The sequence below is a fragment of the Poromitra crassiceps genome, assembly GCF_964638095.1.
Source record: "Poromitra crassiceps genome assembly, chromosome: 1".
In the NCBI taxonomy this organism is placed as follows: Eukaryota; Metazoa; Chordata; class Actinopteri; order Beryciformes; family Melamphaidae; genus Poromitra; species Poromitra crassiceps.
The window spans coordinates 124,315,307-124,329,717 of NC_139623.1; the positions used below are offsets into that span (position 1 = coordinate 124,315,307).

The 14,411-nt window shown below is 42.8% G+C and overlaps 1 protein-coding gene across 1 annotated transcript in view; it reads right to left on the reverse strand.

Moving 5' to 3' along the window:
- The window catches only part of trim37 (tripartite motif containing 37), a 138,978-nt gene that overhangs the window by 42,563 nt on the left and 82,004 nt on the right, over window positions 1-14,411 (reverse strand). The window contains exon 17 of the mRNA XM_083653605.1: window positions 12,224-12,357. Coding sequence (XP_083509731.1) covers window positions 12,224-12,357 — 134 coding nt within the window. The remainder of the gene's footprint in view (window positions 1-12,223; window positions 12,358-14,411) is intronic.

Consider the following 14,411-nt stretch of genomic DNA (forward strand, 5'->3'; position numbering starts at 1 on the left):
CAAATTATTATTTTTATCCTAATTATTAATTTCCAAATGTAATCAATTCTAATTATTTCCTATCTTCTGGTTGTACGAACGACTACACGCAACGAAGCTCGTCTGCTACGCCACCGCAGCAAGAACGGTCCGAGCTAGTCAGCTAACTCAATAGCGTGTTCATACAAGCAGACTTCAAAGCTAAGCGCGCACCAGCAACAACAGCAACAAATAATAGCCGCAAGCGGCAATAGGAGGGGTTCAAGCCTTGCCCAAATTGAACCTCCTGTATAGCCTGATGTATAGCCTAAGAGTATAAATGCCTTCGCCATCCTGGGGAAAGAAGGGGCATGCCCTCACCATCCTGGGGAAAACACACTCACACACACTTATGATGTCATCAGTGATGTCACTTGAGCAATTGTGTATTGTGACATTATTGATAATGTCATCAGTGTGTCATCAGTGTTGTGACATCACTGATGATGTCATTCATGCCCAGAGATGGACTGAAGACTTGGACTTGAGCCGCACTTGAGTCACACACAGTGACTTGAGACTTGTGAACAATCTTTAATTTTGTGTGTATTAACATTAAGGAAAGGTCTCCTAATAATAATGTCAACTAATCAATGCTGATGCTGTATGGTATGCTAATAGAGTGCGGATAATACAGTAGCCATTTCTTGTGGCTAACGTTATGGAACAACGACAGTGTAGTCAGTAAACTAGTGCCACGTTTTCAATGAGTTTTATCTGGGGTGCGTTATGGAGAAGCGTGCGTCTGTCTTGTGTCGTTAACGGGAGCACATCTCCACCAATCAATTTTCATGATGAGCTGGGAAACTTCCTGTCAAAACTTTCAAAATAATATTACTTAAACAAAAGTAAATAGCTTATTGATGCACGTTGGATGAGAAAAAGGTATTTCAACGAACAAAGCAGCAAACCTTGTATGAAAATGCTTGCGATGTTAAGATTACGAGTGAAACTGTGGCTGTAAAGCATTAATCAAAATTAATATTAATGCCAATGTTACAATAAGGGTTTTATTTTGAAAGCCCTAAAGCAGATGACATACTTTTACATTCTGGCTGACTTGACGCCCCGTGCAGTTATGCCTGTCTGACAGCCATGCTGCCTGTATAGCCAGATCCACATGACGATGCGTGCATAGCATTTTTAAAGGAGTGGGGGGTGGGGCGAGTACCCGAACAGCGGAAACATTTCTCGAGTACTGACGTTATGAACGAGTACTCGAGTACTCCAGCCCATCCCTAGACCAAAGATGCGAGACTTGACTTAAGGTCCTTGCACACAGAGTCCGAATTGTTCGCTGCGTTTTTTTAATCCGTCATCCGGGAAAAAAACGTCACGCACAGATACCTTGCCCACTGAGTCCGATGCGTTAATTATCCAATATTCGTTGCGAAGATTCGCAACGAAAAGAAAACTACCGCGATCCTATTGATCCACAACTGGCAGTGTGTCTGTGTGGCTCTCTGTCTCTCTCCTCCCCCCCCCCTTCCCCATACACACACACACACACACACACACCGCGTCCCGCATTCCAAGCTGGTCTGCAATCACCCGGCACATTCTGTCTTTTAATTCCGAATCTCTGTATTCCTGCTTTGTCATAAAATGCTTTGTGCTGGGAGACGAACTGAATTAACTTCTCAGACGCCATTTTTCATTGTGAATAGCAACACTACGGCAGCTCTGGGTGGTCAAACACCTGTCAAAACGATTTCATGGATGCGGAAAAACGCAGAAAATCGAACCTCGTCCGAAAACTTAAATGACGGACGTAATTGTCGGACTCGGTGTGTCAATGATGATTGACACAAATGAGGTCGTATTTTTATTTTTTTCGTGCGTCAATTTCGGACGAAAAAACGGACTCTATGTGCAAGGACCTTTAGACTATAGCTAAAAGACAAGACTTGACCTGGACTCTAGCTCAAAGACCTGAGAGTTGCCCGGCCACGACCCATTGCTGCGCAGCAGCTATAATTATGATTATTATTATTACTATTATTTCATCTGGCCGAGAGCCGGGCTCGGGCCGATTTTCACCTGACTAGCTATGGCCCGGGTCATGCCCGGGCCGAACATGTACAGCCCGGGCCAGGCTATGGCCTAGATTTGAGGCCCGTGCAGGGCTCTAGTTTGTACCCCTTCTTGAGTCTGTCCATCAGGTAGGAATGGTCCCTGAAAACGCGGTAGGTGCTCTTAGGTCCAACTTTCAGGGAAATGTTGAATGACACAGATGAGCTGCGGATAGTCTGGACATCCTGCTGGATGGTCCTCAAGGCTAGGAGGGCCTTGGGTCTTCCCTGCAGACATAGAGCTTGATCAGCTGCCGGAAGGAGCATAGTAGGCTCTGATCCGTTGTCCAGGACAGCACAGATCTCAGGCTTGCTGTTCCCATAGCGTAGGACCACCGGGACAACTTTCAGCAGAATCTTGTTGTCTGCAGTTGGTCTACCCACATACAGCACCCCAGGGATACAGTTTGTATAACAACTCTCAGGTTCTACCATCCCCTTGGAGGCGTCCAGCAGGAGCCTCCGTCAAGTGTTTCATCACCTGTGGTGTGGCAGGGGTCTTCTGTGTAGTTGGGTGTATGATCCCCAGCTGATTGCATGCTGAGTGCATGTGTGGGGGGGCGGTAGACTGAACACTGAAGCACCCCAGACTGGTGTGTGCGCGCCACCAGAGGAGTCACATGGAGGTCGATCATAGAGCAGATGAGTTTGGCTAACCTCAAGTCCTTTTCTGCCTTTGCCAAGCGATGCCGTCTATCCAGCCGCTGCACTAGCGCCTCTCTTTGGTCCTTGCAAGTGAAAGATCCTTTAATGTGTTGAGTTCTTCAAGCAGGGTATTGTTCTTGTTCTCTCCAACAGCCACAGAGTTTTTCAGACATTTAACATAATCCTTTTCCTTCCGGCGATATTTACAGACTGCCTTTCTGTTTCTTGCCAGGCGTTTTTCCCTCTTCATTCCGTCTTCATTATGGTAATGTACACGGGCTACCTCTCTCCTTCTTGCAAGCCGGATTTCCCTCTTTGTTGTTGGGTCATCACTCGGAGACCTACAGTAGGTATGACCCGCAGCCGCAGGAGAGATCATAACTCTGGTCTGAGACAGGGAGCTGTCTTCAGCTTGTACGACCACCTCGTTACTAACATCAGGCACCAGTGTCTGCTGGGCGTAAGGTGTCTGGGCATACTGAAGGATGGTGCTGCTTTGCTGGGCTGCAGAGTTGGCCATGGTGAGTCTGTGTAGTTCCTCAATGTCTTCAGATCCTGGAGTGGCCAGTTGGATTGTGCCATTAGGGGCTATGGTAATATACTGGTCACTGCTGGTCTGGTAGATTGGGGTAGTAGGCACAGTAGCACCTGTCACTCCTGTGGAGACAGGGGTGTCATTCATTCCACGGTTGTCGCTGAACTGCTGTACTTCTCCCATAGTCACTTCCAAGTACCGCACCAGACAATTATTGTTTTTGCCTCATGTCAGCTTGGGCTCAGTGCTCTGCTCAAAGATGTCAGCTACAAATGCTGAATGAAGATGTGATGTCATTAATGTTGTCATAAGTCCTGCATCATCAGAATGATGACCTCTGATGATGTCACCTCCCGTTGTGACATTTGGATATTTGATGCTAATGATGTCACTTCTATTGTGCTGATGACATCCAGCTACCGCTTGGGATGTTCTTTCTTTTTTTTTCAACACTTTATTTATCATTTTTCAGTATACATATACAAAGATAAAGATATAAAATCCCCCCCTCCCACCCCAAGGCCTTGGTGGGGTGAATACAAAACAGAGAAAGGAAAAAGGAAAAAACAGTGGTCTGGTTACAGCAGATACACATTCATACATGTACAGTACATTACTTCAGATATTTGAACGATTTACAACATTATTGAATCTTATTGGATCCAACTGGCTGGCTCCTGTATGTAACTTTGTCATGGTATGAAAAATAAATAAAAATAAAAATAAAAATACAAAATTATCTAGAGAGGGATATGCTTTCAACAAATTCTATGAAAGGTGCCCAAGTTTTGACATATTTATCTCGTGAGTTGTTTCGATTGTACCTCAACTTCTCTAATGGGATCATAGAAAGCACTTCCTTAACCCATTGTTTGAATGACGGAGGTTTAGCTGACTTCCACTGCAGGAGGATTAGCCTTCGGGTCAGCAATGATACAAAAGCTGTAGCATTTGCCTGGAGAGCAGAACATTTTTCAATTGGAAACACTCCAAAGACAGCGACAGTGGGACCGGGATCCACTTTTTCACCACAGATGTAAGATATTGCCTCAAAAATTCTCGTCCAAAAATTCTCTAGTGAAGTACACGCCCAGAACATATGACCTAATGTAGCTGGGCTACGGTGACATCTCGGACACTCAGAACTGGTGCCAGGGTATATTCTGGACAGTCTCTCATTTGAGAAATGTAGTCGATGTACAACTTTGAATTGAATGAGACCATGTCTTATGCAGAGCGAAGTGGTGTGTATACGCTCTAGGCTATGTTCCCACGTCTCATCAGAGAGTGTGAGGTCCAAGTCTTCCTCCCACGCCAGCTTAACATGATCTCTTGAAGGGGGGCTAATATTCAGTATTGTCTTATATATTTGAGATACCCTCCCTCTCCCATATGGATAGGATTCTAATATAATATCTACTACAGTTTTAGGTGGTAAGGTGGGAAATTGAAAGTGTTTCTTAACAAAACTACGCACCTGCAAGTATCTGAAAAAATGATTCTTCGGAATATCGTGATTTTCCTGTAGGTGTTCAAATGAAGCGAATGTGCCTTTAATATAGAGGTCATTGACAAATACCAGCCCCTTCCTATACCAAGATGATTCAAAGACGGTGTCGATCTGGGATGGGAGGAACAAATGGTTGTTAACTAGTGGAAGAAAAGTACTCGCCTGATTGAAATTAAAATGTTTCCTGAATTGACACCATATTTTGATGGAGTTCCTAACAGTTGGGCTGAGGGTTTGAAGACTTAAACCGAGAGGCAAAGGGCAACATATTGTAGTGATGAGTGAAGGTGACGACTTAGATGCAACTTCCATTGAAGCCCAGGCTGGTCCTTCTTTGGTTTCGTACATTGAGATCCAATAATTTAATTTGGTAATATTTGCTGCCCAATAGTAAAATAAGAAGTTTGGTAGACCCAATCCCCCCATGCGTTTAGGCATTTCCAAACAGGCCCTTTTTATTCGTGGGGTGGAATTGCCCCAGATGAAGGTGGTAATATGACTATTCAATTGTCTGAACCAGGACTTGGTTAGTAAAATAGGGATCATCTGGAATAAATATAAGAAACGTGGTAGTATTGTCATCTTAATGGTGTTTACCCGACCTGCCAACGTAACCGGAAGTGCCGCCCATCTTTGGAAATCTTGTTTGGTGCGATCAAGTAACAATTTAAAGTTGTGGTCGTAAAGTTCCTTGTATGATCGAGTAACATTTATACCCAGGTATAAGAAGGATTTGCGCTCTAATTTAAATGGGAAGCTGCTATAATCGATGGATGTCGCCAATTGGTTTATGGGGAAAAGTAAACTTTTTGAAAAATTTAGTTTGTAGCCTGATAGTCTCCCGAACTGTTGTAATGTATGTATGAGTTTAGGAATTGATTCTGTTGGCTTGGATATGTACAGTAGGAGATCATCTGCGTATAGTGAAACCTTATGTGTTACTTGGTGCCTAGTGACACCTGAAATGTTCTGTTGCATTCTCAGTGCTACGGCAAGTGGCTCGATAGCTAGATCGAATAGGAACGGTGAAATACAGCACCCCTGTCGTGTCCCCCTGTGTAGTGTGAAATAATTGGACCGGATAGAGTTTGTACGCACTGAAGCTGTTGGCGAAGTGTATAATACTTTAACCCATGAGGTGAAAGTTGGACCAAACCCAAATGCATCTAGCACCATGAATAAATACTTCCACTCTACTCGGTCGAAAGCTTTCTCTGCATCGAGAGAAAGCACGACCTCTGGTTGACTAGATGAGTGTGACGAGTAGAGAATATTAAACAAACGGCGCATGTTGTAGAATGATTGCCTCCCTGGTATGAACCCTGTTTGGTCGGGATCGATGATGTTCGGTATTACAGTTTTGAGTCGATGTGACAAAGCCTTCGTGAGAATTTTATAATCGCAACACAGAAGGCTGATAGGACGGTAGGAACCACAGTCTAGGGGGTCTTTGTCTTTCTTCAATAGCACTGATATGGTTGCCTGAGTCATGGTGGGAGGTAGCTTTCCCTCAGAGATAATTTCGTTAAACAATAAACACAGAAAGGGTGACAATTTGGATGAAAATAACTTATAGAATTCTGTAGGGAACCCGTCCGGGCCGGGCGCCTTTCCACTCTGCATGGCACTTATTGCCTGTGTAATTTCTTCTGTTGTTATGGGGGCATCAAGTGCGGTTTGATTCTCTTCATTGATTTGTGGTAGTTCTAGGCCATCTAAAAAAGTTTTGATTTCAGTAGTACTCGCAGAGGCTTGTGATGTGTAAAGTTTGGTATAATATGATTTAAACTGGTCATTTATGATTTGAGGGTGCGTGGAGGTTGAATCTGGTGTGGTGCGAATTTCAGGAATTGCGTTACGTGTCGCTGCTTGCTTAAGTTGGTGGCACAGCAGTTTCCCTGCCTTTTCACTGTGTTCATAATATATTTGTTTTGTTTTAAATACTAATCTTTCTGTTTGTTTTATGGAAAGGTTATCGAATTCTGTTTGTAGCAATAGTCGTTCTTTGAACAGTTCAGATGTATTGTCATGGGCTAATCTATTATCAATATTTAATATTTGTTGGGTTAGTTCCATTAGGCGCTTGTTTCGTTCTTTTTTCCTATGAGATGCAAAAGAAATTATCTGTCCCCTGAGGTATGCTTTAAGTGACTCCCATATGGTAGTATATGACATGCCAGGTGTGCTATTAACCGTTAAAAAAAAGTCGATCTGGTCGAAAATGTATTTTTTGAATGAGTTATGTGTTAGTAATAAAGGATCAAGTTGCCAAGAGCGCTGAGGCGGGGGACTGTTTGGAAATGTCAAATCCAGTTGAACAGGGCAGTGGTCGGATATCACTATGCTGTGGTATTCGCTGTTAGTCACGAGAGAGATGGTCATGTGATCCACTAAGAAAAAATCAATTCTTGAGTACGAGAGGTGAACTGGCGAAAAAAAAGAAAATTGTTTGGCGGTGGGATTGGAGTGTCTCCAAGGATCGAACAGTTTGTATGATTGCATGATCGACTTAATCAACGCACTCGATTTGGATATAATTTTACTTTGTCTGGTGTTGGATTTATCTAGGGCTGGCTGTATAGTACAGTTGAAGTCTCCTCCTAGTATTAACAAATGTGAGTTAGGATCGGGAAGTTTCTCTATGAGACGAGAGAAGAATTGAGGGTTATCCCAGTTGGGACCATACACATTGACAAGAGCAACTAAATTGCCATATAGCTTTCCTGCTACAATAATAAATCGGCCATTACAATCTGATATTACATTGGTTGGCGTAAATGGGACACCTTTTCTTATTAATATCGCTGCCCCCCTTGATCTGTCCCCATAATTGGAATGGAATATTTGTTCAATCCAGCCTTTTTTTAGCTTGGTATGCTCCGTATCGCGAAGATGAGTCTCCTGTAGATACATTATGTCCGGAGCTAGTGACTTCAGGTGTGTGAAAACCCTGCTGCGCTTAATAGGATGCTGTATTCCCTTAATGTTCCAACTAATGAATCTGATTGAGCCTAAACCTGGAACACTAGCCATTAGCTTGATACATCATTAATGGATACAATTGCACAGCCAGTTGGATGGCTACCGATACAGTATAAGCCCTTATCATGATATGTCATGTTGAAAAGCGTGTACAGACATGTAGCTTTTGACCACTAGGCAAAAAGGGTAAAAGTAAAGGATACAAATAGAAAGAAATATTGGCCTTGGTTCCCTATGCTGACCCGTTCTGAACTCCCAGGTCGCACTAGCCCCTCCTAATGTGAGGCTCAATCCCAGCATAAAAGTATGGGTTACCACTTAGCTCTACACTAAAGGCCCACAGAACAGGATTCATAAAACCCTATTGGCACATGAAATGATAATTAGTAAAACAATAAAAAAATAAAAATAATAATAAATAAAAATAAAATAAATAATAATAATAATAATAATGGTAATAATAAAATAAGATAATAATAATATTAATAATGATGACAGTAATATCAATAATAATAATAATACTCACATAGTTCGCAAGCCCATTCACCTTGTTTACACACACACACACACACACACACACACACACACACACGGGGAGAGAGTCATAGGAGGGGGACAGCAGTAATAACGATGATAGTAATATCAGCAGCAGTGATGATGTTCGCACATAATTCGCTAGCCCGTTTCACTCTGTTTACACGCATATATACACCCACACCCTCCCCCTCACACGCCCACGCACACACACACCCACACACACACACACACACACACGAAAGAAAATGATTAATAAAAGGCAGTTAAAAAAAACAAACAGAATACAATAAAATAAAATAACCAAGACAAAAAAAAAGAAGAAGATTGATATAAGGCACAATACTGGAGCGTAACATAGAACTGGCAGTATAAAGCACTCTAGAGATATAGCCTACTAACGTTAACTGTAAGTGCCATACAGTAAAGTAGCATCAGTTATTACGAGTTACCTGAAATGGAAAAAACAGACCTATGCGGCCACTCACGTTGAAAGTCTGTGAAACAACTCTTGGAAGGCACTGGTTCAGTCTTAAGGCTTCATGTTAGGAACACAACAGTTATTTCGTTATGGAAGCAGCTGCAATGTTCTTTGTGATGTAATTCTGAGCCTCTTCTGGTGTAGAGAAGATCCGCTCTCGGTTGTCATGCGTGAGGCGAAGGCGGGCCGGGTAGAGGATACCATATCGGACTCCCTCCAGCCCCCGAAGCTGCTGTCTCACCCCGTTGTATCCCGCTCGAGCTTTGGCCACTCGCGCCGTGTAATCAGGGTAGACTGTAATGGTCATTCCGTCCATCTTGATCCGCTGCTTCTCTCTTGCTAGGCGAAGGATGTTGGCACAATCCTGGAAGTAGTGCAGACGAGCCACAATGACGCGTGGATGATCGCCCTGCTTGGGTGCAGGTAATAGCGAGCGGTGAGACCTGTCCAGCGCTGGGGCCTCGGTTAGGTTGAACGCCTTCTGGAGCAGCGCTGATACGGCAGTAGTTGTGCTGGCATGGCTCTCTGGTACTCCCACGATCCTGATGTTATTTCTCCTTGACCTCGCTTCTAGATCTTCACATTTGTTTTGCAGTGACTCCGATTGTGCTTTGAGTTGCGCCACTTCTCGTTGTAGAGTGCTAATGTCATCTGTGCACGTTGACAGGCTCGCCTCCACCCCGCTGGTAGTGCTTTTCAGCGTGGCTAACTCTTTAGCAGCCGAGCTCTGATAGGATTGCAGTGCAGTCTTTACAGCGTTTATATCGGTTCTGAACCCCGCCATCTCCTGCTCCAGCACATTTCTAATCTCTGACTTGACTATTCCTCCGATATCTTCACGTAGCGCGGCGAGCAACTCTTGTCGGAAGGAAGCATCTGTAGCTAATGCTGCCGCGTCCGCCATTGTTGTCGTTGTTTCTGGCGAGGCGGATATCTGCTCGCGCTGCTCTGTGGATGAGCTGGGGACACTAGGCCGCGGAGTTTGTTTAGCTGTGCGACTTCTTGTCTTCCTCCTGCCAGACATGCGTTCTCAGTCAAAACCGTCAAAAAACGTTTAACAGAACATAAAAAGTAAGATAATGCTATGTTCCGTGAAAAAAAGTGCCTATTTAGTCGTCTTTTAATTGAAAGTTCTGCGGAGCCTCAACAAACACGTCTACTCCATAGCCTGCTCTCTGGCGCCCCTCCGGGATGTTCTTTCTTAATCTTAATCATCTCTTAATGCAGTGTTTCTCAAACAGTGGTCACCCCCTAATGGTCCGCAAGTACATTTATCTTTTTCCCCCCGTTTTTTACAGTGTCGCCCACCTCCCACTATCCAATCAAAGAAATGTTTACATTTTCTGGGAAACGGAAGGTCAGATCGCGATGCCTATAAAGGACTATTATGTATTTTTTCACCCCCAATCCAACGCCTCACCCATGAGTCTCTACGAGTTACGGTTGCGGAGATACGTCCGCTCTGCATGCAGGGCTACAGGAGAGAGACAGAGTAGGCTACAGCAGGGGGTCATTGATTGCTATCAGAATATAGAGCCATTTAACACTTATTTGAACACAAAAACATCACTGAATGAAACTTTAAGATGGCAACAGATAGCCTATTTGACTTTGGCAACATTGTGCATTTATTGAACTTGAAAAGTTCTTTGAACTTTGAATATATATTATATTTGAACTGAAAAGGAGAAATAAATGTAAAAAAAAAGAAGTAAATGGACTAACTAAAATAAATTATATATATATATATATATATATATATATATATATATATATATATATATATATATTATATCGGTTATCTTGTTTTCATAATTGTGGGAAGCCAAAAATGTTAGTAATTGTACAGCCTTAATGCTATTGCTAGTTGTCATTTAATTAATCTGTAATTTGTCATTTACATTTCATTTATTTGGGGGATGTTTTGGGAATTAGGTGATCCCAGAGTTTTTTTTTATTGGTTAAGTGGTCCTTGGTCTAAAACAGTTTGAGAAACACTGTCTTAAAGGGATAGTTCAGTTTGTTTGTTGTTTGAAGTGGTCAGCTTTGTTTAATAGAACTGTTGTATAAAAGCAATATCACACTCGAGGTCGTGCTGTTGTTGTCTAATATCGTCACTGCTGTGATTATCTTCGGCACTCTGCCTGCGGCCTCGTGCCTACGACTGAATCACAGCAGTGCCGATATTAGCCAACAACAGCACTCCCTCTCGTGTGATATTGCTTAAATATCAGATGGAGGTGGTGAGATTATCATCCTTGCAGTTACAAATTCCCGGCTACGGAGGTCCTTGGCCCAGCTGCGCGCCCGGCATACGGAGACCAGTGGATTCCCAGCGAGTCCATGCTAACGGTGACCAGCCCAGCAGCTGTGGATACGTGAAGACCTCTTTGAGAGGTCTTCACGTTACACATACTCCACTGACTGCTAATTCAACCTCATCTATTACGGTAACTATGTTAAATCAACTCGGAAAGAACGTCAAACTCGCCAAGCTGCGGGAGTTACAAGCGTTCCTAATGGAACACGAAAGCGCGCAGCAGCAAAACAAAGACAACACCTGTACTTTCAAACTGTGAATCATGGAAAGGTTGTTTGGGACAGTAATAATAAACCACACGGCATATATTTGGTGGTCACATAAATATCTGAAGCATATTACCTAAAATTGACCAAATACAAAAAAAAAATTGTTAGCGAGAGCTGGTTTAACTGTGATATACCATCAAACTTGATAAATATCCCAGGATATACTTGCTTTAGGAAAGACAGAACAACAGGGAGAAGAGGAGGAGAGGAGGAGGAGTTATGATATACACCAACTTTCAATTCTTTGATCATGCCTCACACAATGGTTTGACTCATACCTCAGGGGAGGAGTCCAATGTGTACAAGTCAATGGGGAAAAGTCCACCCTCCGGGCCAATAGCATGGGGATACCCCAGGGGTCAGTGCTACAGTAGGACCTTTGCTCTTCAGCATATACTGTATATCAACAACCTACCTGAGAGTTGTCCTGGTGTTGGCTGTCAAATGTACGCCGACGATACGGTCATCTATACATCTGCTAGAACATCTTGCAAGACCGCTGTCCAGCTCACTGAATCCTTAAACTCTGTATCACAATGGCTTGAAACCTCTCAATTCACATTGAACGTAAAAAAAAAAAAAAAACGGTTTCAATCTGCTTTTCAAAACGTAAACGAAACCAAAATGAAAGCTTTCTGGTAAAAATAAAAAATTAAGATCTCCATGAGGTTGATAATGTCAAATACCTGGGAATAATTTTAGACTCCCACCTAAGGTTTGACAAACAAATAGCCAATATTAGGAAAAAAAGTAAAATCAAACATCAACTGCTTCAAACTAATTAGAAAGTGTCTGACACTCCGTACAGCTCAGCTCAATATGAAAAAGAAAAAAAGAATGTGAGGAATTCTACACACATGGTCTCTTCATCGACGTCATTCTCTTCAGTGTTGCTGGTGGCTGTAGAGCTGCCTGAGGTGCTGCTGCCATCCAGCGGGTTCACCTCCTCCTCTGTCAGACAGTCCACCTCCAGGTCACCATCTGACAACTCCTGGAGAACACAAAACAACACCATCAGTGTCTATATGCATAAGTATATGCATTCAGCAGCGGAGCTCAGCCGCGGCACACCCCTCCAATATTAAAAGGTGCTTAAAATCAAATCGCCTCAAAAAATAAAGAACTACGGTAAATTGTATTTTTCCTCTGCATTGAGAAATTCACCACTGGAGTTTCATTGGTGAGAAGCAAGCAGCCTACAGACTGAACGTAGCACTTCGCTCACACAACGGTCAAAAAACAAAGCTGTATAGATCAAGTGAATTGGTGTCACTCTAAATTAAATAGCGTTCTGAGAATCAGAATCGCTTTTAGTGCCACAATATGCAAGATTACATACATATTTCTCTTCTAAGCAAAATACTTTGTTTTTTGATGGGATCGATTTCGGGTTTTATGAATATTAGAAACATTTATTTTGGGGTGCACGTTTTGCCGTTTGCTGTCCATATTTTTTATGTTAACGTGGTTGCCACTGATGCAACCAAAGGCCAAGAAAGAATGGTTGACATTTTTTTAATGGTTGCCAAGGGCAACTGGGCAACCATAAATGTCGAGCCCTGGGTAAACATCAGTGCCGTCCAAAGTTTACGGTTGTCACCTTTGTCGTGCTCCGCGATGGAATTTACAACTGGATATTACATTGCTACCTTGCACAAGGAGAAAACATGTCATATCGATAACCATCGGCTTTTCTTTTTTCTCAAATAATATACAAAAGGGCAATTCAAGTGTTCTCCCTGCTACCCTCAGCGAGGAGATACAGGGTCCCAAGAGCACGCACAAATCGCTTGAGGGACAGTTTCTTCTCACAGGCCACGAGACTCCTTAACATATACAAATAGTGTAGTAGCCGTACTGTACCGCACTGTAGATGCCACCATTATGTATGACTAATGTTCAATAGTATGTTTAATTAGGTATACGCTATTTGCACCTAACAGAATGTCATTATGTTTAATTATGTTTAAAGTATGTTCATGCCATTTGCACTATGGGCAGTGAATACGCCACTGTCTAATGTCTAATGTCTTACTGCTCTATTGCCCGTTGCCTCTTGTTTTTTATTTATATATCTTCTATTTTTATTTTTTGCACTATGTCGTAACGGAGTCTACAGCACAAGAATTTCACACGTGATACTTGTACTACGGAGTGACAATAAAAATCTTGAATCTTGAATTCTCGTTTCACTATCCGTGTTGGAATGAATGCCCACCTTTGGAGGGAATTTTATGTTTTGGAGGGAGTTTACATTAAAGCCCCAATGTGTAACTTTCTGCTGAGCAGCAGCCACAGCAGCCTCTGCTAGCACAAGTGGTAAAAACAGATGCTAATAAATGCTACACTTCCATTTGCACGTTCAGATATCAGCCTTATTTTATTATTTTTGGTTTTGCTTGTAGTCTCTACTTTGCTTATGTTTCTGCAGTGTTTATAACTGATTCGCTGGAGAAAATAGCTCCTTAGTTTCAAATATACATACTACAGCATACGCTGGGACGCGTCATCAGTGATGTTAACTGGGGTCGTGAGGTGTTTCGGGTCTGTCAACATCATACACCCTCGCCCAGTAGACCCAGCCGAGGCCGATTACGACCCCGACCCGCGTCCCAGAAGCAGCCGCTCACGGATCAGCCTTCCTACTTTGTCTGCAACGTTGCCCGCGGAAGAGTTGATCACGCCCAATCCGCTGCAATAGAGTTTAGTGCTACACTAGTGCTATACTAATACTTAGTATTAGTATTAAATACTGAGTATCTCATGAAAAACTATTAACTCATTGAGTGCCAATGATGACTTTAGTCGTCAATTGCTTTAGTAACGTTGAGTGCCAAAGACGACTAAAGTCGTCAATTGCTTTTTTTGACGGTGGGATGTGCATCAAAGCCAGATCCATCTCCTGTGAAAGTATGGTGGATGTTGAATGTGTAAAAGCTATTTTAGGGACCCATTAGGTGGCGACAGTGCTCTCCAGATTAGAGAAAGGCCAGGAGAAAAGAGAGAAGAAGTCATGAGGAAAAGGAAATCGCATCGATATGCATG